This window comes from Strigops habroptila, chromosome 6, assembly GCF_004027225.2.
Source record: "Strigops habroptila isolate Jane chromosome 6, bStrHab1.2.pri, whole genome shotgun sequence".
Taxonomy (NCBI): domain Eukaryota; kingdom Metazoa; phylum Chordata; class Aves; order Psittaciformes; family Psittacidae; genus Strigops; species Strigops habroptila.
The window spans coordinates 26983135-27006853 of record NC_044282.2 but is presented as its reverse complement, the minus strand read 5'-3'; the positions used below and the strand labels follow the sequence as shown (position 1 = coordinate 27006853).

The window sequence follows — 23719 nt, the reverse complement described above, 5'->3', positions numbered from 1 at the left end:
TTAATTGTGTCTGGGTTAAGATTTCTTCTACCTTTTTTTTTTGTTATATGAAACATGAACAGCAAAACTCTGGCTCTTAAAACTCAGTCTTCTTATGATAGAATTACCTTTAGATCTTGATTTATCTGCAGGGCTTTTGGCTTTCACATTGGTCTTTTTGAAAGTTTCTTTCGGTGTTTTCTTTTCATTTACTGGAAAAGATTGTTTTGAGAGTGAATTCTGTTTCCCATACCCAGAACTTCTAACCACCCCATGAGGACCATATGAGGATTTCTTTTTATGTATAGGTGCTGGACTTCTGATATTCTTATATAACATTGGTTTGGTTGTCATTGATTCTGATCTTTCATTCTTCAAGGAACAAGACCGAGGAGCCTGTGACAGAGCACATTTGTTTAAAATGGGTTTTAGGGTCTAATGTAATCTGAAGGTAGCTTTCACTCTTAAAAGAACGTAGAACCAGTTACCAGATTTAAACAGCTGTAAGACTCCGGGTGGCAGGAAGCATTATTTTTAACCAAAATAATAGTATGTAGTTTTACAGAATTTTACTGCTTTAGAAGTGTACATAGTACAAGTAAAGCTCTGTTTAATTGTTCTGGGAAGTTGTATTACATTACAGGTTCTTTAGCTTACCAAAGCAGGTAATTCATGACTAAAGACTAATCACAGTGAACACAGACACCCAGCGATGAAGAGAGGAACAGTGTCAGGCAGAGGAACCCTGCTAAACTTGATCATCAAAAACAGAGAACACAACTCAAGACCAGCAAGTAAGAAAGCTTAGCCTATGGGCCCTGGTAGGAAATCCACCACGATGAATCAGCCAAACAATCTCTCTTCCTGCAATGCCTTGCAGACAGAAAAAGTGATTGCCTAAAGGAGTGTGGGGCTAATTTAAGGGGTTCAAGGAGAAGAAAATTTGGGGATGCAGGGAAAACATTTGGGATTGTGTCAATCTTGGTAACGGAACATTTGAGGGGATTGTGAGAATGTGCAAAATTTACAGGATGTTTAGGGAAAGGACAAAAACTAGGTAAAGGGAGAGATTAAGGTGGATCAAGTAGGAACAGGTCTTGGAAATATAGAGAAAATAAGATTAAAGAAGCTGGTGACACCACCAGGTTGCTGGCCAGTACACCTGTCTGACTAAGCTGAGCACTCATCATTGCAGTCTCTCCTATATTCTTACTGAACAGTGTTTCTAACTCCTCTGTGTAGGTATGATCTCTTTTCTGAGCCTGTGTGTGTTTACACATGTACCCCCCATGGGTAGTGTTCAGGCTTGCTACTAGCTAGAGCTGGGGATGTGGAACCACGGCAGTCTTGCACATACTGGGCTAGGGCAGGAAGAATCCCACTGGTCCCACAGTCCACTGGGTTTGGCTACCTCTAACAATAACAATGGTACCATGAGTTTCAAGAAAAACAGCAACAGTCTCCCAATTTCTAAACATCAGAGCATAATCAAATGACAGGCAGTCAAAAACTATATAAATTTCAAACTTATTTCCATATAATAAAAACCTGGTTGATATTACTTACTTGTTTAGTCTTGCTGCCTTGTGAAAGAAGAGAGTCTTGTACTATTTCTTCTCTTAGTATATCAGGCTGTACTTCACTGGTCTGAATTTCTTTCTCAGTCACCCTCTGAAGGTTACTGTCATTCACACCTGTTTGCACAAAGTTGCTCTCTTCTCTGTTAAATTTCTCAAATAACTTTGTCTCGCAAATCATATTATTCTGGTGCTCTGTAATGGGTGAACAGCTGCTGAGGTCATTTGCTGTGCTGCCTACCAGTTTCACAGGACTACAAAAGAAAGGAATAAATTCATATATAACAAGAATTTTGCCTTTTGCTTTTCTATCACTCCAGAAAAAGTGGGCCATTTTTCCTTTAGGTATCAGCTGAAAAGACTGCTTGAATTTGAAAGAGTTAGTAGGCTTCTTTTAAGAACAACCTGGCAGATTTAGTTATGCAGATTCACTCCCACACAGTGGGACAAGAGCCATTTCCCAGCAGTGACTGTTCTTGTGGAAGTACCTAACTCGGCTACAAGATGAACACCTGCAAGCATGCAATTAATGCTAATAAAACAATGAATAGTAATTTCTGCTGGGTGCAGCTACATGATAAACTCCCAAATCTCATTTGCTAAGCATAACCTATTTCTGACAGTTCAAGGGCCTGTGTTTTCTGCTCTAGACACAGCAGCTGGAGCATGGAGCTGAGCTCCATACCTCCATACCAGAAGGAGGTATGGAGCACAGGTTAGTAAGATTTGCAAGAGTAAGCAGAGTAAGAGGATTTGATCTTAGATTATGGAGGTTGGAGAGCTAGGATAGGATGTGGTTTGAAATCCATGTATGGGGGAGGGGAAAGAGCAGAAGACTGGAAAAGCAGAGATGCTAGTTGTGGTAGCTGTGAGAGTGAGGAACGCTCCTCCAAATGATCTGGCAAACATTGCTGCTTATCACTCAGACAGTTTGGGAATCCCCAGTCTAAACCAATTTACATTTCACTGCAAATATCATAATGCCAGTGCAAGATATAATGAAATTTCAACATTTAATTGGGGAAAAAGACAGATGAGTTATTTAGTAAGCTGCTTTTCACAAACCGTTAATGGACTTAAGTTATTACAATTCTTAAAATGCATTCTGAAGTAAATACCTTTCATGCTCCAGATCAAAATTTCTGACATTACATGAATGTCCTTTAATTGGTTTCATCAATTCTTCCACAGTAGGTAAATCTAATTAGCACAAAATTAAAAAAAAAAAATTAGTAAAAAACTTAGGAAAAAATATTTGTAAAAAGGACAACATTTAAGAATGCTTTATAAAAGGGGTATTAAAGATATTACTACTGCACTCATTTTACATACTTGTACAATACATGCCTGCCTTTGAAGTATTTACCCGATTCAATGGTTGACATGCCTTTTGAATAGACATCATTATTTTGTGAAACACCTTGCACTATGCATTCCGAGACTGCCACTGCAGGATCGTGCAGTTTTTGCTCATCAGTGTCCCCCAAAGACTGATCAACATGACGGTACGCTTGGTGTAACGCTTCCATGTCACTGGTAGTTTGTCCATAGGAAGTGCCTGTGAAAAATGCAGGCTCATAAGAGACACTACAGGATTTTCTGTTTTGGGAAACATCTCACTGGAGCCTGTGCTTCAGTTACTAACTTGGTGTATTATGTGGTGAGAACAGCGATTTCAGTTATGAAAAAATGTCTTAAAATCTCATTTTTACTATAAACGGTGCCAACTTAATTAGTATATACTAAATAGTCCCATCTTCGGTTTACATGCCTCTCCACCTCCTTCAACTGCCTCAATATTTCATCAGTACTAAAACTAACAGCATATGTGATAAATTATTTTAACAGATGCCACCAGAGTCATACGCTGAATATAAGTGGCATACGCTATTGTAAGAAGTTTGGTAAGAGAATGTATTTTACAATTGTTTTCAATGCTGTCAAAGAATTTTAGCTATGATGAATAATCAAAGGAGATGGTATTTAAATTTAAACTGCAATGTCACAAGCAACTTTACAATATCAAGTGTAAAAAGGTATCTTTAGCAGAAACATGACTTTCTCCTGAAATACTTCCTCCTCCTTTCAAGATCTGTTACTGAAAGCCAAGGGCTTCATGTTCACTGATACCCTAAGAACAAACGAAGACATCAGAGCCACCTATTCTTCCAAAGTAAGATGCTAAGGGTTGTCTTTTGTTGTGTGTTTGGTTTTAATTTAAAAAAAAAAAAAAAAAAAAAAAAAAAAGAGGGGTGGTATGTGCAGTGGTTTGTTATTTTAAAGCAACCCTTACCTGCTTCATTCATTTCAATTCCACAGACTTCTTCAGGCAGATAATGTTCACCTAGAGCTACATCTGGTGTTTCAACAGCTTTCTGAAGTTCTGTAGTTGAATCTTGTGAATCAAGCAATACGACTAAATCCAAGAAGATAAATGTTCAAGAAAACACAATTTTCTTATTTATACTCTATCTTCACTAGAATTAGAAGAATACCAAAGCTCATCTTGATGTCCTAAACTACAATTAATGGCATTATTTGCATAACTGATAAATTCTGATCGTACGCATCAAACTCTGAGTACTGACTATATGTAGTAAAATTAAAAATTACATTGACGATCACTTTGAACTGCTAATATGCAGATTAATTTTTAACCATTTCAGTCCAACAGTCTTTCAAATAGAACACAAAATTAAGGTGAAAAAACCAAAAATAGTAAAAATTAGGCAAGCAAGTTTCAAAAAGTTACATTTAGTATTCTTCTACTTATCAAAGTTTATATTTTACCTTTAGCCAGCATGCCAGCATTTACTTCTTCCTAACAAAAATAAAGAAAAAACAAATATTGCTTTTTAAATTTCGGGGGGGGGGAAGAAATTCTGGACAAATTTTAAAAGTTGATCCAAAATCTAAGAACAGTTCTTAGAACTCAGAACTAAGCAGTTCTTCATGCTCCAAGAATAAGCACTTCTCTAAAACTCTCCTTAGGATAACAAAATGTCTCCACCATCCTGTACTCTATAAACCCTCTCAAAAGCGACCGGGAACTAAATGCTACTCTGCATAAATGGATAAATATTTCTGCACTGCCTTGATTCTCTTGTATTGTAATTGGAGAAAAGAAAATAACGTAGCAAGCAGTTGTTCTTTTCAAACATTTATCAGAAATACTATTCTAATAAACTTACTTAAAAAGAATTAAAACCCTGCATTTATCTATTATAGATGAACATGTAGTGCTCTATAGACTCTTTTCATAAAAAACCCCAACGAATCAGAACACGTGCTCCAGGAATGCACCTGATGTGTTCTAGCCACATGTGCTCCACATCAGAAGACCCAACTAAGCTAGTCAACAGTAATAATCCCAAAGCTCATACGGGGTAGATTTTGGATCCTGTGTCCAATCTGCTTCTCTGTACCAAACTATTTCTCTGTCTTTGCTGGTGTAGACACCACCTTAATAGCTCTAAAAGAGAGATTAATCACTACCCATTCTGAGAGTGAGGCTCCAACCTGGGCTCATAATTTATGCACTCCCATCCACAGTTCTTCATTCAAAAGAGGAATAAGCAGGAAACCCTGTTAAGAACTTAATCCTTTCAGTTATTTATCACAACCATTGCATACCCTTAATAGAATAATATATCTCAGGACCATTATATTATTTTCTTTCAGACAGAACCCATTATATAAAGGTTTACTATATTCGCAGTTATACATTGCAAAGCTTTTACAATTCATGCAAGTATATAAACAGTTCTACCTGTTCTTGAGGGCTTAAATCAAGTCTTGAAATGATGTTTTGATTCACCTGACTTCCTTCAGTTTTAAAGGCAGGATCAGAATCTGTTTCTTTTTCAAAATCGTCACTGTAGCTGCCTGAAGTGTACAATAAACATCAAAGAGAATGAATATTCAAGGAAGGTAAAACAGTAAGGGAAAGTTATTTCCTTTTCCCTAATCTAGGAAGAGCTACTGCCACTATTACTCTTTTCATAAAGTCAAAAGAAAGGTTTTGAGACTGGAAGTGGTACTAAAACTACTGTAAAAGTGACACAATGTCTCCATATTCAAAAGAAGTTTGTTTTATGATGAGATATTCTATATCTGTCTCCTCCAGGCACAACTGAATTGACCCTTTTTATTCAATGACCTTCACTAAGGGGTGAAATGATGTAATTCCCCACCTAGTAGGCAAGGTACTCTGTACATCCACCTTGACAACACCAGCAGTTTTTAGGCTCAGAATCTGTAATTCTGCTTCTTCTGACCTGCTCTGGTGGCCCAACAGCACTCTCTAGAGTAAGCATTATTTAAAACCACAAGCGTGCCAGAGAACGACTTTTACAAGCAAGCAAAATGCTTTTCTTCAGTTACCTAGATCCTTCCACAAGTTCTGATTCCCTCTTGCCATATCTCCCCCTACTCAGCTCCTGTTCAGTGTCTGCATTATCTGTAATGCTTAAATCTAGAAACATTACAAAACACTGGTTTATAATGTGTTCCTTCTGTGTTCTGTCACCATGCAACCGACATACAGTTGAACTCGTATGTAAAAACTACTCTCTGAAAAGTCACTATATTTCAGCATTCTCTTTGGTTTTGGACCATGATCTGATCAGCTGAAAATAGCTTTTTCCTGCTGACTTCAGACATACAGAGCACTTGTATCATTCCTGCACACATATTATCCATTTGTTTCATTCATGAAATAGCAATTTGACAAAGAATAAACCAAACCACACACAACACAGAGACCGGTCATTACAAGTATTTCATAGAAACTGTTTTCCTAAAAATCAGAAGTGTCAGTTTCATAAACTGACCGTAACAATCAAGTAATTTCAACTGTTTTGTTAGAAGAAAGGCTATAGAATCTGTTGTAGAATTTCTGCTATAACTATCATGATCTGTTGCAGTCTACAGAGTAATCAAGCTTTCAAGTAGAAAAGATTTCTTGTGATTATAGTTTACAAATACAGCCTCTTTATGCCTGGGAAATTCCAGCCTGACAATGGGACCTCTCAGAAGTTCAGCTAAATATATAAGTTTGAAGATATACTCTATTGAGTAAATTACAGGAATACACTCTATCATATGCTAGCAAGAGTGAAATAGAGATGACGAGTAAAAGACAAATAAGCAAGATGGAAGGGATGTAGCATGGAAATTTGTGTGAAAAACCCCAGGTAAGAGTATTCTGCAGATTATAGAGATTAAATGCAGGCATGATTAAGATGGTACAAAAATACGGATGACAGTCAAGACACTAGAGTAGCTCGAACTTTTAGACATATTTCAACATCAGAGTAATTTTTTCTTCATTTTTTTGATTGATAATTGGGATTGTTTTTCTTTTCTGTTTGTCTTTCAGGTCACAACAGATCAAAAATCCACTTTCAAAAAATAAACTAAAGTTTAAAAAAAGTACAAAACCGAAAGCAAACCCCTGAAACCCTCTGTGTGAATAATAGCCACACAGTCATAACGCAAAAGCAGCCTAAAAGGCTGACGTAAGAACTACAGATAAATGAAAAAAATAACTATGAAAATCACATTAGCTTTCAGATAAATAAAAGGTTTACCCACAACAGTCAGGGTGACACAGGACCAGAAGTCAACTGGTTTACATATTATTCAGAACAAAAAAGCTCAGTGAGAATGCTGGACTCTCTCACGAATCTGAAACCTAGAAAGAGTCAAGTTTTCTGACTAGCTCCAAAAGGAACACAGGCTATAGAACAAACCACAAGACTGTAGTACATTTCCTCTTTCCAGACCTTTAAAGTACATCCCTCTACAAACACAAAGATTATGTTATCCTCTGATACCCTGCTGTGACATTTTCTGAAGACTTTGCATTTGAGCTGGAGTTCTAATGCACGGCTTTCATTTCTGTAATTCTGTTTAATCAGGTTCTCACAACTCTTAGTGTACATGCAGCAATTTAAAAAAAAAAAAAAACAAAAAAAACCCCCACCAAACAAAACCCCAAACCAAACACAAAAAGAAACCCAAACAAAACCCCAAAGGTAAGAATTTTCAAATGAACGATTTAGTAAGATGGCAGTACCAGATTTCTCTTCATGTGCGGTGTCCTCTTCTTTTTCAGTTTTTTCATTTCTAAGGAAAAAAAAAATGAAAATTTTGCTCTTCTTGGACAGCAAATAAATACAGCTTTTTTCAAACTCCAAACTTTGATACTTCTTACAATTAGCAATAAAATTAAAAACTCGAATTTGTCCATCATATCAAGTCAGAGATAAGAAAGGCGGATGAATGTCTGCAATTATTAAAATAAATATGTAAGTTTTTACAACTGTCCATAGTTAAAATCTTCAATCTAACTCTTAAAATCATTCCCTTTCTGCATTCCCTCCAACATCTACACTAGGTTCTCAAAGAAATTTTTAACAGGTCTGCTTCCTGTTCTGACCTTCTCATTCTGCATTAACAAAAAAATATAAATCTTTGCTTTCTTCCCCCTTTTCCCACAAAGCTGAAGTTTTGTCCTTACTTAAAACTCTCCAGAATTCTAACCTTCCAACAGCTTTCACACTGGAAGTTAACTCTTCACTCCGCATTTTTAGCAACAGCAGCCTGAATTGCCCCTTAAGCTATCTCTCACTTCTGTTTGAACTTATTTTCACATAACTCATTACAAATGGATTGCCCTAGTCTATGAAGATTTTGTATCTTTCCTCTAGATTAATTTGTAACATCATGTCCAAGAGGACACAGAATCTTTGCTGATCTATTTCTTTGTTGCTATCAGTTGTTAACTCTTCATTTATTTCTACCTTACAATTAAGAAGGTTAAATTGACTTGTTTCTATTGAGTTATGCACAAGAATGCAGCTATGTCCACTCATCACCAAGTCATGCTCCCACCTTACTCCTTTCTTTTATTTACTAAGCTCATGCCTGTCCTTGTCTTAAAACAAACAAGAGAACAAAAAACTCACAAAAACCCCAGGCCATAACAAACAAAAACCTGACTGAAATCACACAAGATGTTTTTCCACAAAATCTCAGTAGCCATACCCAAGTCATATGTGCCAACTAATACAGTCCACAATTTTTCTTCCCTCTAAATTACCGTACAAATGGTGTTAGTATGACAGAATCATTGGAATCCAGCTCTTTATTTAATCTTGAATAATCAATAGTAGAGGAAGCTTCTCGTTCGAGTTTGGCAAAGAACATCTCTTTTTCTTCTTGTTCTTCCAAGGTATCCAATCCAGCTCCCACGATACTTTGATTAGGCTCAGAAGCTATAACTGAATCTAAATTTCAAAACAAAGAATAAAATAACTGCATCTGTGCTGTATGTCCACATAGAATAGTCGTAATAGTTAACAACAACTATAGGCAGACTCATAAAATATTAACAGTATCAGATTGTCAAAAACTAGTACTAGGAGCCCTTAGTTCATGATATGCAGCTGACAGAAGTGACAAATCCCAACTTGCAGTGAATTAAGGTAAACTGCTTGCAATAGTAATTTATTTAAATCTATCTAACTTCATGAAATGATTGTGCTTTCAGTTCTCACCATTTTCATCCAGGCTGACTCTGCTTAAGGAGATAGCAACCCCATCACTTTTCTGAAGCTGCATCTTTTCCACATGCATATTCTCGTAACTCTCTCCCCTTGTCTGTGAAGTGTTCTGTATCTTGACAAAGTTTCTACTGGCTCCAAGCATTCCTGGAAAAAAACATTGCAATATTCTTGATTAACATCTAAAATCTATTTTTACGACACTTTAGGCTTTCAGTTATCTTCCAGAACCACCAATTTTAATCTTATGTTGCAACTGCAAAGATACAATCTCATAAATCACATTGATCCAATTTCCATTTCTATTATGAGATATGTAAATCTTAATTACAGTTAATTAGGCTATTATATACATCATCTTCCTATCCTCTGTATTTGCACACAACCCTAAAGTTCATCACGGGACAAATACAGCAACTCTAAATATTGACTTACTGTAATGTTAGGAAGGCAAACACACACACAAACCCTATAGAGAAATTGCCATTTCTTTGTTAAAAGCCTGCTCATTTTCTTTGATCTACTATCCCAGAGAAAGCACCACAGATTTTCAAAAATTGTAGCTACTGGCATAGCAGTTACATTTCATTTGTTGCAAATTAAATGTTTTCAGGAAAAAATAGTAACCAAAGTTACTTAAAGGTCACTGATGAACACCCATTCTCTATATTTATGCAACCACAACATGCAGTTGCTCTCCTTAGTGTAATTTCGTTGTTGTTAAGGTTCAGAACCACCCTACCAGCTTCAAGCACGAATTCTGCTCTCAGAGAGAATGCTGCCTTATCTACTTCATTTCGGAAAACTAAAAGCCAAATATTGCAGTACATTACTAGTTAAAAAGCAGTACCAAGTCCCTTCTGCCTGCCCTAAACCACACACATTTATACTTTGATTCTTGAGAGGTTCTCTTAGAAAAGGACTAGAAGAAAAGCTGCTTATGCATTTTATCCAGTGACATATGAAATGATTTAACAGCTCTCACAGAAGGGAACAGAAACCATGTCTGTCTTTTCCAACATGAACCTCCAGTTGGTAAAATAAACTCAGAATTTCTTTTTGTTCTGTCTGGCCAAATGATGTTTAGACTGTAGCTATGTCCTTGTACTGAACATGCCCGGAGGGGTGAAGACACTGACAACAGCTCATTTCCTGCTGGCAGGAGACTGCAGGAGATGGGTACATCAATAACTCTTCAGATGAAGAACACTAAACCAGACTTCCACATGCTGATCGAGTGCTTCAACTCTGGGCTTTTACTGCTCTTACTTTTGTCCTTGCTACAGGTCCAAAGTTACTTTTAAGAAATGCCATAGTTACCTTTATCATGATAATGGAGAATTCTCTCCCTTCAGTACTGAAGATGTATGCAGGTTGAGGAAAGTAAGAGTCTGAACACCTTGTTCCTTCCCTACTGGGCAGCCTTTAACATGTGCATTCCGATTATAAGAGCCTCCTTGTTAAGAAGTAACTTTTTTTTCCTTGATTTCAATGACAAAATCCTCTTGCACATTTTATTGGGAGGCTAAGTGCACAAGATTCTACATCTTGGAAATTACTTCTACATTCCTGTACCTGACTTCAGCTCTGTCCTAGATACAGAGCTCTGACTGACTTGCCTTGCATACAACAAATAAATGTCAGAGACACTGACTAAAGGTCAAGCTCCACATGTACACTGCTAATATCTAAATAAATACATTTTGCTACTACACTGAAAAGTATAAAATGGAAAGCTTGAAGTGCCAAACAGAAGCAAAAAAGTGAGAAGTCCATTTCTCCGTTAACTAAAGACAGTAATCCAAATTTACCCAGATGGCACTCTAATCTAGTTGTCAAGACAGCAAACTGGAGTCTGTTTGCAGCTGGGTCACAAGTATTTTGCAGAGTTTTAAATCAGCCATAATCTCACAAGACTTCCAGCACCCTATTTTTTCAATGAGAATACGTTAGCAGAATCAAAGATAAACTGACACTGCCCTCCTATGTAAGATTTACCAGAAAGATGTGCATACACTTCAGTAAAAAGACAATTACAGCATTTAACAGAACAAAATTTTAGAGAAAAATATTTTCCTGAGTTGTTTTATTTAAACCATCTCAAACTCAATGAACTTTCTGAACAGAGTTACTCAGACCTTGAAGGCTTTATGGGATTTATGTAAGCCATCTAATATTTTTTAAGAATTTTGCCAGTTCAAACCATACCAGAGCTTTTTTTTTTTTTTAATAAAATAAAATAAAAATCACCTCCCATAATAATCTGAAAATCAAACAGTTTTGCAGCCTGAATTCTCCCACTCAGACATGCTCAATTCCCAGACACACCTCTGAATTACAGGGGATTGGATACTACCATTGCTAATGAAGGCAAGAATGTCTTTTTACTAACCTACACAATCTGAACTCTGAGAAACCTACCAAACCTGGAAAAAAATAGAAACTTGGATGAATTTCAAAGTCTCTGTTCACTGTGGTTTTTGGTTGTTTGAATAGTCCTACTGGTTTCTGTGGGGCTTGCAAGAGTGATTTATTGGGGGGGGGTACTTGCTACTTTTCATAAAAGCTTCCTGAAGCAACAGTTGTCGTCAACTCCGAAGATATTACTACCCATATCTTCACACGCAGTATTTTGTAAGGCTAATGATATATGGCATTGTTTTAAAAAGTCCTGCCACCTGAAATTTCTTAAAATAAGAACATGAGTTTCACTTAGAAATATTTTTCTAACCACCACACTTGCAGAGGAAAGTTTAAAAACATAAATACAAAGGACTCAAACCGAGAGACAATGACAAACATCTGTTTAAAAAGTAACTTCTTTCCTCCTTAATCTGACCAGGACTGTCAGAATTGAGCCATTTTACCTTTTCAGTATCATATAAAATACAGTAAATTTGTTACCCTCTGAATTGTCTGGACTGTCAGAAGTGAGGCTTCCTTCTTCTCTGTTTAAGTACGAATCTTTCTTGTCCTTATGAAATTTTTCCAGCATTTTGAATTTAGACAAAGCCTTGCTGCGAGATGCACTAGAAGAAGGTTTAGGGGCATCTACTTTTAAGCGTACACAAACATTTATAAGTTTTTATACGTAATGGAGAGGGAATAGAGAGAAAAATAAGATGTGAGAATTCAAATTGACACTTCTGAAAAAATTAAGGCAGTTCAGTTTCTTATAGATTTAATTATTTACGATTTTCTAGCTATAACTAATAATCAGAGTTTATACTTATAATTAAGTATAAATACAAAAAAATGAATAGAAGAATAAAACTTTCTTCCCTTTTTTTTTTTTTAATTTAAACAATGACAAATTCCTTCCTGCTCCACGTATACCTTGCATTCAAATACACTGTTCTAGGAGCTCAATATATTACCAGAAGAAAAAGAAAACTAGTAAAACTACTTCCAATAAAAAGTTTTGTACTACAAGTTTTGAAAGCAAGCATCTAAATAGGCTCAAATAAAAGTGAAAAACATGGGTAGATAAATGTGCATTACTACTGTCTTTATCACTGTCAGGTACAAGAACTGCATGTTGTTTGTTCAAACCCTCATAAGGACTTGCTTAGCAGCAAATACAACCAAGCTTCCATTCACATTAGTAAAATTAAGTTTTAGAAATGCTGAAAACTGTGCTCTCTCATGATACTTAGATGAGAGTCACACTACACACTTTATATGCCTTAAGCTAGCACTGTATTAGACTTTTCCTTTTCAAATTGTGAGGGTGGAAGGGGCTTTTAAATTGCCTAATTCAGAGAAAATTCTCAGTTACAGGTCTTTTGAATTTACCTTGACATAAGGGAGAGCAAGAGTAGTCTAGGACATGAGGCCAAATACTTCTGATATATAGAAACAGGACTACAGGGACATGTGACTAGAAGGTAACACAACTCAGAAACATCCAAGATGACTATAGAAAGCTGGTGAGCAAACGACAAGTGCAGTGCAAAGACAGAAACAGTATGAAATCCATTCTGACACAATGCATGGGTCCTTTATTCCCTCACCTGATGTCCAAGTGCACTAGTGAGGCACCACTTCTCTAGATTTATTCTCCCTGATTTACAGGGAAACTAAAAGCGTTGACAGCTTGCCTCCTGTTGTAAATAATGCAAACACCTGATGCCTTTTAAAACAGTAATTTAAAATAACCACCGAAGTCCTCCTATTGCTCATTATTTCAAATATTAAGCCTAATTCAAGAAACAGATTCAGTGCTAGTGTTTATCTCCCAGACCGAGATGCTTTAGAGTTATTCTATGCAAATGAGGCTTATGAAAACAGGACAGCATACATGCTCTAGAAAGCTAATATAGGGAAACATTCTATAGGCTGTGTAGGTGATCACCAACATGAGCTGAAGGCCAAGTGCCAAATATTTCTTTGTCATGGCTCTCCAAAATATTATTGATCTGCTTGAATTTAACACCAAACCCACGTTCAAACTAGTACACACACGTTAATTGCTATTGTCATTTACACCAGAAGTATTTAAAGTATCAACATTAGAAGTCTTAATTATTCTTTGAAGCTTCTCTTCAGATAGCACAAAAAATGACTTCACATAAAAGGTTGAAACTGAAGTTATGTTGACTAAAGTAATCCTGCGGACAAAACAACTTAGTTTGTCATTATTACACCAACTGTACTGTTTCCATTCCAGGGGCAGCATGCATAGAGCAGCCTTCCGGTCAGCAGACAGAAAAAAAATAAATACATGAATAAGTAGAATACTTATTTGACTGCAGTCTTTGAAATTAAACAAGTAGAACAGTGAATATTAATGTTTCTTGAGTATGAAATACAGAACGTGTAAGAGATTTTCTTTTTACTAAACATACTGATTTTTGTTTAGATTTTCAAAGTTATCCCCCCCCCCCCCCCCCCCCCCCCCCCGGCTTACATTCAGTACTGTCTGTCCTACTACATCACTGTAGGTAGTGATGTACAATGTAACAACAACTGAGCAAAGGTTCACAGAGTTGTTAGTTTCTTCTGGAAATGACAAAAGAAGTAAGTGGCAGCTTGCTTTTAGTGAGAACACTATGGTCAAATGGACGATTTGCAAAGGATTTTCTACAGGAAATGCACTAGATGCACTAATATAAGGCTGATATTGAATAAATATAAAAAAATATATTTAATCAAATACCAGACTGGGAATCTGAATGGGGACTCTTTTGCTCACTGCTTTCCATTATTTCAGCATGGCTTTCCACCAGTTTCTTCTCTTTTCTTGGTTTAACAAATCTTGTTTGAAAATCTTGAAAAATGAAACAAACGGCAAGAACAGACAGGCAAGCAAGACAGGACAGGAATTCTTATTATCCAATTTCTTTTTTATCATTTAAATGACAAAATCAAGCAGAAAGGACATTAGTTAAAGGTAGGTCTTTAACCTGCCAAATACGGAAGACAGCATCTTGAATCATAATTTGCACATTTCAGTTTAAAGCTGAAGAACAAAGAGTTCAAACGTGCCTGGAATAACAAGTTGAGGTATGTTAAAATGTACTTCATATTTCTCAGCCAAATGAACAGAAATAGTCTACATTGTTTACCATTAACCTACAAAAAGTGAAAAGAGGCTATTAGTTCAAATCCCTAACTATTTCCTGGCACTTCTTTAACAAGATGCCTTGGAAAATATTAGACAACACATAAATGTAGAGCATATATTTAGTCTTCTAGTCATCTCTCTTTGTGTCTTTCAAGAAGGTATGATATGATATAGATACCAAAATAACTCAAAATGAAAACCTCAAACTGGAAACAACTTATCAGCCTGGTGCATTACTCAAGATGATTAGCCACACTTTCTTAATATAATGGTATCTCTATACAGTGCCACCCAAACACATCAACTCATACATATGGAGCAAGTATTTGCAATGCAGTGCTGCACTGTGGGTGGACGTAAGATTTATACAATTACATAAGTTTGATTCAAGATGACAAAACATTTTAAACATAATTATTCTATTAGATGACAGCAATAAAGTCCTATATGCAACCAATGCGGATGTTCAAGCCTAGAAGAATATACAAGGATCTCCACAAAACTTCAAAGCATGCCAACATTACACTTTACAGAAATTAAATTCAGCTTATTGCCATATTTGCTATCATCACAGTAATATTATTGGTTTTTTCCACAGGACAATTATTCTTCTATTTAGGGCATAATTAATAACCTTACAAAACTCTACAAATCTAAATCATCATCTTCTCTGTCATCCCATGCAGTAACTTATATTGCAATGCTGCTGTGCCTTCATCCATTATTAATACATCTGAGCGACATACTACACAACATACACCTGCCGAAGAACATTAAAACTGGCAAAACTGTATTTGATGAAGTACTTAGAAGCATGCCAGACAAAAAGACACATAGAGGAAATAAAGAGCACTTCTAGAAGCCTACCCACACTGAATTCCTTTCAGTCACCTGACCTGTCATTTTAAACAACTTCAAGTTTGTCCACACGAATTGAAATTGTAGCATAGTTTGTAGTGTGTACACACGTATAAATTCCTCTTTATATGTGGGATCCATCATTCTCAGTTATAGACACATAAAAGTTATCTACATTCACAGCTGCAGAGGAACACTCAGTTTATACTGAAAGTAGCCAAGCTGGCATCAGCAAAATGCTCTCTTCTGACTCTAAGTTAATTGCCCTACAACTAGACTTTAGTTAGCAGAATGGCATTCATCATATTACAGATTGTTTCTGTGCTACGCACTTTCTAATCTATCACAGTGTACGTTAATGCAACTGCTACCATTAGCAAGTGTCCAGTCTGGCAAATATACTCCTTTCTTCATGGGATGATACAACCAGGAGTTCTGCTTCATGCCACAGAGCTATTCTCTTATCACCAAGATAGAGCCTGGAAAACCCTCTAGTAAAACTTAAAAGCCTCTCTGTTTGGTGATGTTAAAGTACTAGGTGGAATATGGCTTACTGCATGTGTCCTGCAAGCACAGAATTCTATGCAGAGTGATGACAGAGGTGTAGATGAAATAAAACTAATAATCTGGCTGGCAAAAACGGTGCTCAGGGAAGAATTCAGTGCACAGATCTAGCATTTTTGCCCCATATTCTTGTTTTCTTGGTTTTATTATGTCCAACTGCCAAGATATGTTAGACCTCTGATTCACAGATTACTTTCAACTCCTTCCAAAACATCCAGTTCCTCATCAAGAATATGAACAGCTTCTTTTGCAAGTAAATGGATTCCATACTGGCAAAACTGGGTAGTCCCACCTTCTAAATGCTTTCCTGTTAAAGAAGCATTTTTTAGAGACCTCCTAAAAAGTTTACCAGAACTCTATTTTATATGCCAATAAACTGCACATCAAGCATGTTTCAGTTCTTTACCTCTGGTTAAACTACACAGCTGATAAGATATCCTTAATTTAAAAAATAAAAGTGGAGGACTTGGTTTGCATGGGAACAACTTGATACAATCATATTATTTCTTCTGATTCTGCTTTGCATTGTGCTTAACCCATACAAGCACTGTTCTCTAAAACTTTTAATCACTCTGCCTTTTAAGTACCTATCCCAGTGTGTTTTGGTTTAAGTAGCATGAGAAGCATCAAAGTGCTTTATGGGTTGCCTCAGGCATCTCAGAAAAAACCATGGAAGAATGATGAACTTCTAAAGACACCTGAAAATTTTCTTTGATAGTATGTAGAAAAATGAGGTCATGCTAACCACTTAATTCTTACACTTTGCTCAGCAAGAACACTCTGTCCTTTCATTTCTGGAAAAGCTGTAAGGAAACCATAGTATCTCACAACTACCTGACAGAAACTCCCTCATATCCACCTGAGTTTTCCAGTAACATCTTAAAAGGCCAGAGCCAGATAAGCAGTCCAGACAATGGCACAACTGCTAAGACTTCACTCCTAATATGACAACACTGACGGGACACAGCTATGTTTAAAATCTGAGACTACCAGCAGCATCTTAACTCTTATCATATGAAAAACTGATCTCTGGAACTTTCTGTTAAGCTCCAGTTGTAATTTATACAAATCATGAAAATAAGAAGCCACCAATTAATACAAGAACAAGAAGCAGGCACCCTGTGGAAACTAACTACTTATAGGCTTTATTACCCAGTAAGAAAACAATGAAGAAATGGAAAACTAGAGGTGGAAAGCTTGCAAACAATAATATATTTTCTTCCAGAACTATGTGACCAAGTCAATACTGAACTAGCAATCATGTCATCACTGCCCTTTTCCCCTTGAGCCATGGTTCTTGGCAATGGAAATGTTGAGAATACTGACAGACATACATCTCTGAATCAGTTGCTGTTGAAAAGTTTTTTCTTTGCTTCCCCAGCTTATTATAAATGTTGCAAATAATATAAGTTTATACAAATTGGTCTTTTTCTTCTCCTCTCTTGAAAACAGAAATCTGTAAAAGTCAGTGTAAGGAACAGGTTGGTTACAAAACACACCTACAAACTTTTCAGCAGAATTCATGTTATACTTTTTAATTATCTTACTATTTATAACGTGTTTACTGTTTACAAGTTTTAATAACTTGGAAGCTACAGAAAAAGCCAGCAGAAAACTTGCTTACAAATTGAATACAATCCCTTTAAATAAAATACAATTTGAGTTTTATACTTTACAAACTTGCATTTAGAACACTGTATAACGTTCTATAGCACTTGAGTGGCATCAACACAGTCTGCAGCCAGGCCTATATGAAGTATAAGAAAGAACTAGCCTGACCCCCTGTGGCCAAAATATTGCAAAATACATTATTTACCACCATTGTCTGAATCTTCTTCGGATAGCCACCACAGCACAGAATCCTTTTTCTTTGTTTCTTTTTTCCTGGGCTGTCCCAATGTCTCAAGAATGCTGGATTTTTTCTTTGAATTTCCAAGTGAATCATCTGAAAGAGACTGAGTCAAATGCATACCAGATTAAAGACAGCTTTCACATTTTCACATTGTTCGACTGTCTTTCAGCCACTCAGTTCTGGACTTTGAATTCAGATGCCTCTCTTTACTCACCACTGTCTGCCTTTTTTGTATATGCATGACAAAGTTGAGTAAGAAAACTATATTCACGTGGCATAATACTGCATATTATAATAACCCCATTGCCGGTATTTGAGTATGTTAAAAGTTAACTGCTTAGTAGAGCATATGTTCAAATGAACAGCATAATCAACTCTTTTTCATTTAATTACAACATATAAGAATCAAGATCCTGACCATATCCCTGAAGACAACGAAGTAGGGCAGAAACAGTTTTGCGTTGGCCTTGCTTTGTATATGAAAGTTATTAATATTCTAAAAATAAGCCTTCACAAGCAACATTCTAGCTCCCAGCAAATCATATTGCAGATATTACTTTTATACTTTGTGTTCATGAAAATTAATAGAAATGCCAGAACTGTTCCTACCCAACTCTGTAACAAACTTTCATATGTGTTAGTCATCCACGCCGATTTTGACTGATGGCTTAAATCAACAAAGAAAAAAAAAGTCTACAAGCACGAACATTCTATGAATTTAAGTTACTGAAGAGTTAGCAGGAAGGAAATGACCCCCACGCACTTCATAAGAAAACAGCACTTTTCTGAAATTATGCACTTTTTTTTTTTTTAACTAATCTCTGCTCTTTTCCTCACAGCAGGCTCAGAGCCACAATTAGCTATCCAGACACTGAACAAAGAAATATATTCATTAAGCTATTGCACTGTAACCTTACATGCTTCATTCTTTTTTTGTGCTTAAACTCAGTAAGCATGGGGTTAAGGGAAGGGGCATACTTTTTATTTTTATCTAAACTTTAGCCATAATTGTTGAACCCAATTGTCTGAAAGTGTCTTAAAGAACACAATGAATAGTTAGCAAACAGCCATAAAACATAAGAAACAAAGAATTCACATATGAAATGCATCATATGTGAAAAGTTCAAAAACTCCACTTTTGCAATAGTCCCAAACAAGAAAATTTGATAGTATAAACAGAATACTAACGGCAAGAGGATTGCTGGTACTTAATATGTAAAACATGAGGATGTTTTATTAAAGCAAGCCTCTGCAGTCCACTGCCTGATTCCTATTACATCAAAAGCACTACCACTAAAACCTACCTTTACTATTTATCTAATGCTTCAATTTATACAGGCCTCATAAGAACATCCATAAATCAAATGTCAATTATCCAGAACCACCATTTAAGGTGGGGGGGGAAAAAAAAAGAAAATAATATTATTGTGAATATCTCTGACCAATAACATCTTTAGAGCTTATCATTTCACTTGCGAAAACTAAATGCCTGTCACACAGTCTCAGAAAGAAAATTTAAGTTCTCTGAGCCTTGCATTTTAATAAAACACAATTTTAATAAATTCTAAAACTGTTAGACAGCAGGATATACTGCAATTTCTTTCAGTTGGCTCAGTGACATAGACCAAAACAGCTTTACATTCATAATAAATGTCCTATAAATAACAACTTATACTAGTCACAACACGAGTGTCACTGTCCCTGAAGGCTGGAGTGCCTCCTGCTAGCTAGAAGTACTGACAGGTGCTTGATGCAAGCTCTGTTATCACTTGCTATTTCTTTTATGACTAACAGTATCCTCTACTCTGCAAGCAGGACTTCAATGATCCTCACACTCCTTAGAGTTTTGTAACTGAAGAAACTGTAACTCCCACAGGCTGTTCGCAAGTTCTGGAAACTTTCTAGGTCCAGCCATCTTGTCAACTGCAGACAGTAAAGTTGCAGCAGCTGGGAAAGAAATTCGGACACAAAAATATTGGTGCGTTTTCCCAACACGTCAGCTGTCTCAACAGTGAAACTTACAGACTTTTTTCTTCCTTTGAAAAAAGTAAATAAAAAAAGTTGATTGATTTATTTGGACCAGTAATGGCTTTTCAGCGCCAGTAAGTGGCACTGATTTCTTCCTTCCCCTCCTCTATAAAACAGTCTGTCAGCCTTTCAGGAACACAGACATAGAAAAAGAAAAGTGTGAGTTGCTTAATCTCAACTGAAAATAAAGAAGAAGAGAGTCAATTTTAAGAACTGTGACAACTACATGGCACATAATCAGCTTACCACCTCCTATACACATGAAGAAATGTAAGAAAGTGGATAGGTAATACAGGATTGGATCTAAACCACTCAAACTTTCATGATCAGTTGTTTCATGAAATAATTAGGACAAGTCTTTCTCAAACGTTTTTCAAACATGGTTTAACGTGTAGTTTTACTTTTCCAGGTACTCTACACAGATTTTCTAATAAAGATGGTATAGCCTTTCCTTTCCTGCTGAAAGTCTTCCTCCTCAACTGCCCATGAATATCAAGCAGAACAAGTCAACCTAGAAGACTAGAAGCAGACAATGGCTTTTTCATAACTTAGCTTTGCTTGAAGTGTCATCAAAAAGGCAATTAATTGAAGCACTGTGTATTAGAAAGAGCTTCTCACGCTGCACGTCCCAGGGGAACTTCACACCCAACAGAGCAAACACTCTGAAACCTAGGAGCTATACCAATGACAGATGATGCTTAAGGGAAATTAAAGTGACAACAGAGGAAGCATGCTAAAGCAAGATACTAGTGGTGGGGAGTGGAAGGACCACAGGCACACAGACAATGGAGGAGGAAGAGAGAATCATGGATGACCATAGGCTGTTCTGGCAAAGGGTTAGGAATAATCCTGACCAGGCAGAAGGAATCGTTAGAAGACCTATCCTACATGCAGTAAACGTTATCTCTCATTTGTGTTTCCTTCTGTATGTTTATAAAAGCCTAGAAAATCCTCTTCACCGATAGCTTCAGTGCAAATGCCAAAAGACTTTAGTTTAATCCCCATATTAGACCTGCATCATCCAACTGTATACACAGTCTTTCTTATAACTTTATACATTTTAATCACAAGCATACATACAACCCCCTCCTCCCCCAAAAAAACCCCCAATAAAAAAACAAAGGCAGTTTCACTATGAGTTATTTAAAACAGAAAAAGAAAAAAACCCCACACTGCTTCATTTCTTCTTTGAAAGATTTACTTAAACAATATTAAATCTTCCTCAAACTACTAAGAAACAGTTTTCGTATTCCCCCTTGCTGTTATACTCTCAATACAAACATCACCTACAGAGCAATTTCAAAAAATGGAGCATACCAGTTCCTCATCTTAACATTAAAGGGCTTCCCTTTTTTTTTATAAAAAACAAAAGCAAAGGGAGGGACATAACAGAAGATGCAGGCGTATAAAGTAACAGAGAGTAGATAATGTCATTGTTATTTGGGTCTGTATCTAGCTGGCAAAACACAAAACAATGCACATTTTTAATGACTGGATCGGTAGTATACGTATTGGTAGCATCATCTGTCACTGGTATACTACACTAAAACAAACAGGTTTAGTTTGAAATGATAAAAAACAATTAAGACATGAGTTGTTAAAAGTTATATTCTGTGGAACATGCCAAATACCACTTAGAATAATTCAATGTAGCTATTTTAACTTTTTTCTAACTCAAGCATACTCTATGTCAGCAGTAGCTGAGGAGCATGAAGAACAAGTCAAATGAGGAATAAAATAGTAGAAGCAATCATATACAGTTTGACAGATGCAGAAAATAAAGGAATAAGCCTCCTTTCTCTTCCCCAGAGCAACTCCCTTTATAACAATAGTAAGTAAAAAGCTTTTGACAGAAATGCATAGCCTAATTTTCTATTTTTACTAACGATAATTTCAATGAATTCAAGAATGTCATCTCAATTACATCATCAAATTAAAGGCTAAAAGCCACCTCTAAGTTATTTGTGAATCTTCATTTTCAGATGGCGTTTTGGTTTCCTATTCTCTCAATTTAGGATTGCTCAGTGGTGTTACATTTATCCTGTATCTGTAAAAACACCTCATAAGCTGCATGGTCAAGGCAAAGTTACAGACCTACCTGAAAAAGCTAAAATCTTCTTGAAAAAGAAGCCTCTCATTACTACAGATCTTTACTACACAGTACAAAGTGCAATTTTTATAGAATCCAGCACCTACATTTTCATACTTAATTTAATAAGTAATTAAACTGTAGCACAGCCTCTGCATTAAAAACACTTTAAGCATACATTACATATAACAGAGACCCCAGGAATATTCTCTGCCATCATTAGCTACACTTATATACAGTAATAGAATCTAGTAAAGTATGTGGTATTTATATCTCAGGGTTACCACACTGTGTGTCTGATAGACCACAGAAAAAATTCTGAAATTAAAGGTCTATATGCAGTGAAAAAAACCCACATCTAGTTAGTGCATTTGACCAAATCTGGTAATTGTTAGTTTAAGTCATAACCCACTGATTTGCAAGATTTTGCCTGTATTCAAAATTGTCAAGCACCATGGGGAATAAGAGGAATCAAATTAAAATTTTCTAATCACTGTGACATACTTCATTTTGTTAGGATTAATATGAATTTTTAAATAGAATTCAGTGGAATTAGATATTGCACAAAAAAATAAGGAAATTCTTACAACATAGCTTGTGCTTACATACAGGAAAAGTTTTTAATCTCATTTTCAATTATGTATTAATTTGAAGCATCTGCTACTAAATAACACACAATTAAATTGAAACAAAAATCAAGAAGCAAGGGCTCTTTCTGAAGATACAACCTAGCAGTGATAATAAATAAATAAAAATATTTATTTAATCACAAAACTGTTCAATTTAAATACCACAGCATAGGATGAATTAAGTGTAGCAATGAAGCCAAGATCTTGCAAAGACCCAAACCTACGACAGCTGTGTGAATTATGTGATAAAAACACAGCTGCATCTTCAATTTCATATTCTTCCATACTCAATTTCCCCCCTGTATTTTAACAGAGAAAAGGGATGTGACCTTCCTCTAAAACATACCTCTTTCAGAAACTCTTCAAACTGCTCATCTAATTCTTCTTTTGAAAGTCGATGAGCCATAATCTGCACCTGAGTGTTACTTTCCGAACAACAGAGTTTAAAACCTAAGATTTAAAATAAAGCTAATTATAAGCATTCTGAAATCAGAGGTAACCCAGTGATTTGTTGCTTTCATAGAGAGCTTTAAGCAAAAAATATCGTGAGAGATGCCAGATTTCATTCCTCCCACCCCTAATCTAAATTATTTACTGATCAAAACAATCAATGCAAACATACCTGGATTACCTAAAATTCCCCCATTTCCAAAACAACAGCTTCAGCAATTAAAATTTGGGGGATTGATAAAATATGATTCCCTTCAGCATCTTAACATTTCAAAAGACAGCTCTCCCAGCTACCCACAATTAAGCATTTTGGTAATGAACAAGAATCCACTGCAGTACTACTTCCCATCTATTTTAAGGGCTTTGAATTCTTTTTTATGTTTCCTCTCTAAAACTGGAGACATCTGGCATTTTAAATTTTGTTTCATTGTCTCTGCTGTGCTTAGAACTCGGTAAACAATAAATACACGAAGGTGTTTTAAGATTAGAGGATGACATGTGGTTTGATTTGCCCTGACACGGAAAGCCAATGGCACTTGTTCCCCTCCCATTCCTCGAA

At 36.1% G+C, this 23719-nt stretch overlaps 1 protein-coding gene across 6 annotated transcripts in view; it reads right to left on the bottom strand.

Annotated features, from left to right (window-relative positions):
• CEP162 (centrosomal protein 162) overlaps positions 1-23719 on the bottom strand; it is a 49299-nt gene that overhangs the window by 24120 nt on the left and 1460 nt on the right. For 2 of the 6 annotated variants that reach the window (XM_030489752.1, XM_030489753.1), the window contains 13 exons: positions 23057-23160; positions 17929-18067; positions 14283-14393; positions 9119-9271; positions 8662-8848; positions 7636-7685; positions 5326-5441; positions 4347-4377; positions 3850-3972; positions 2923-3114; positions 2675-2756; positions 1546-1810; positions 108-375 (listed from right to left, as the gene is read on the bottom strand). In XM_030489752.1, coding sequence (XP_030345612.1) covers positions 108-375; positions 1546-1810; positions 2675-2756; positions 2923-3114; positions 3850-3972; positions 4347-4377; positions 5326-5441; positions 7636-7685; positions 8662-8848; positions 9119-9271; positions 14283-14393; positions 17929-18067; positions 23057-23116 — 1777 coding nt within the window. In that variant the 5' untranslated portion in view covers positions 23117-23160. Of the gene's footprint in view, positions 1-107; positions 376-1545; positions 1811-2674; positions 2757-2922; positions 3115-3849; positions 3973-4346; positions 4378-5325; positions 5442-7635; positions 7686-8661; positions 8849-9118; positions 9272-12028; positions 12179-14282; positions 14394-17928; positions 18068-23056; positions 23161-23719 lie in introns of those variants that run through there. The other 4 variants (XM_030489755.1, XM_030489757.1, XM_030489754.1 and 1 more) reach the window with 3 other exon arrangements.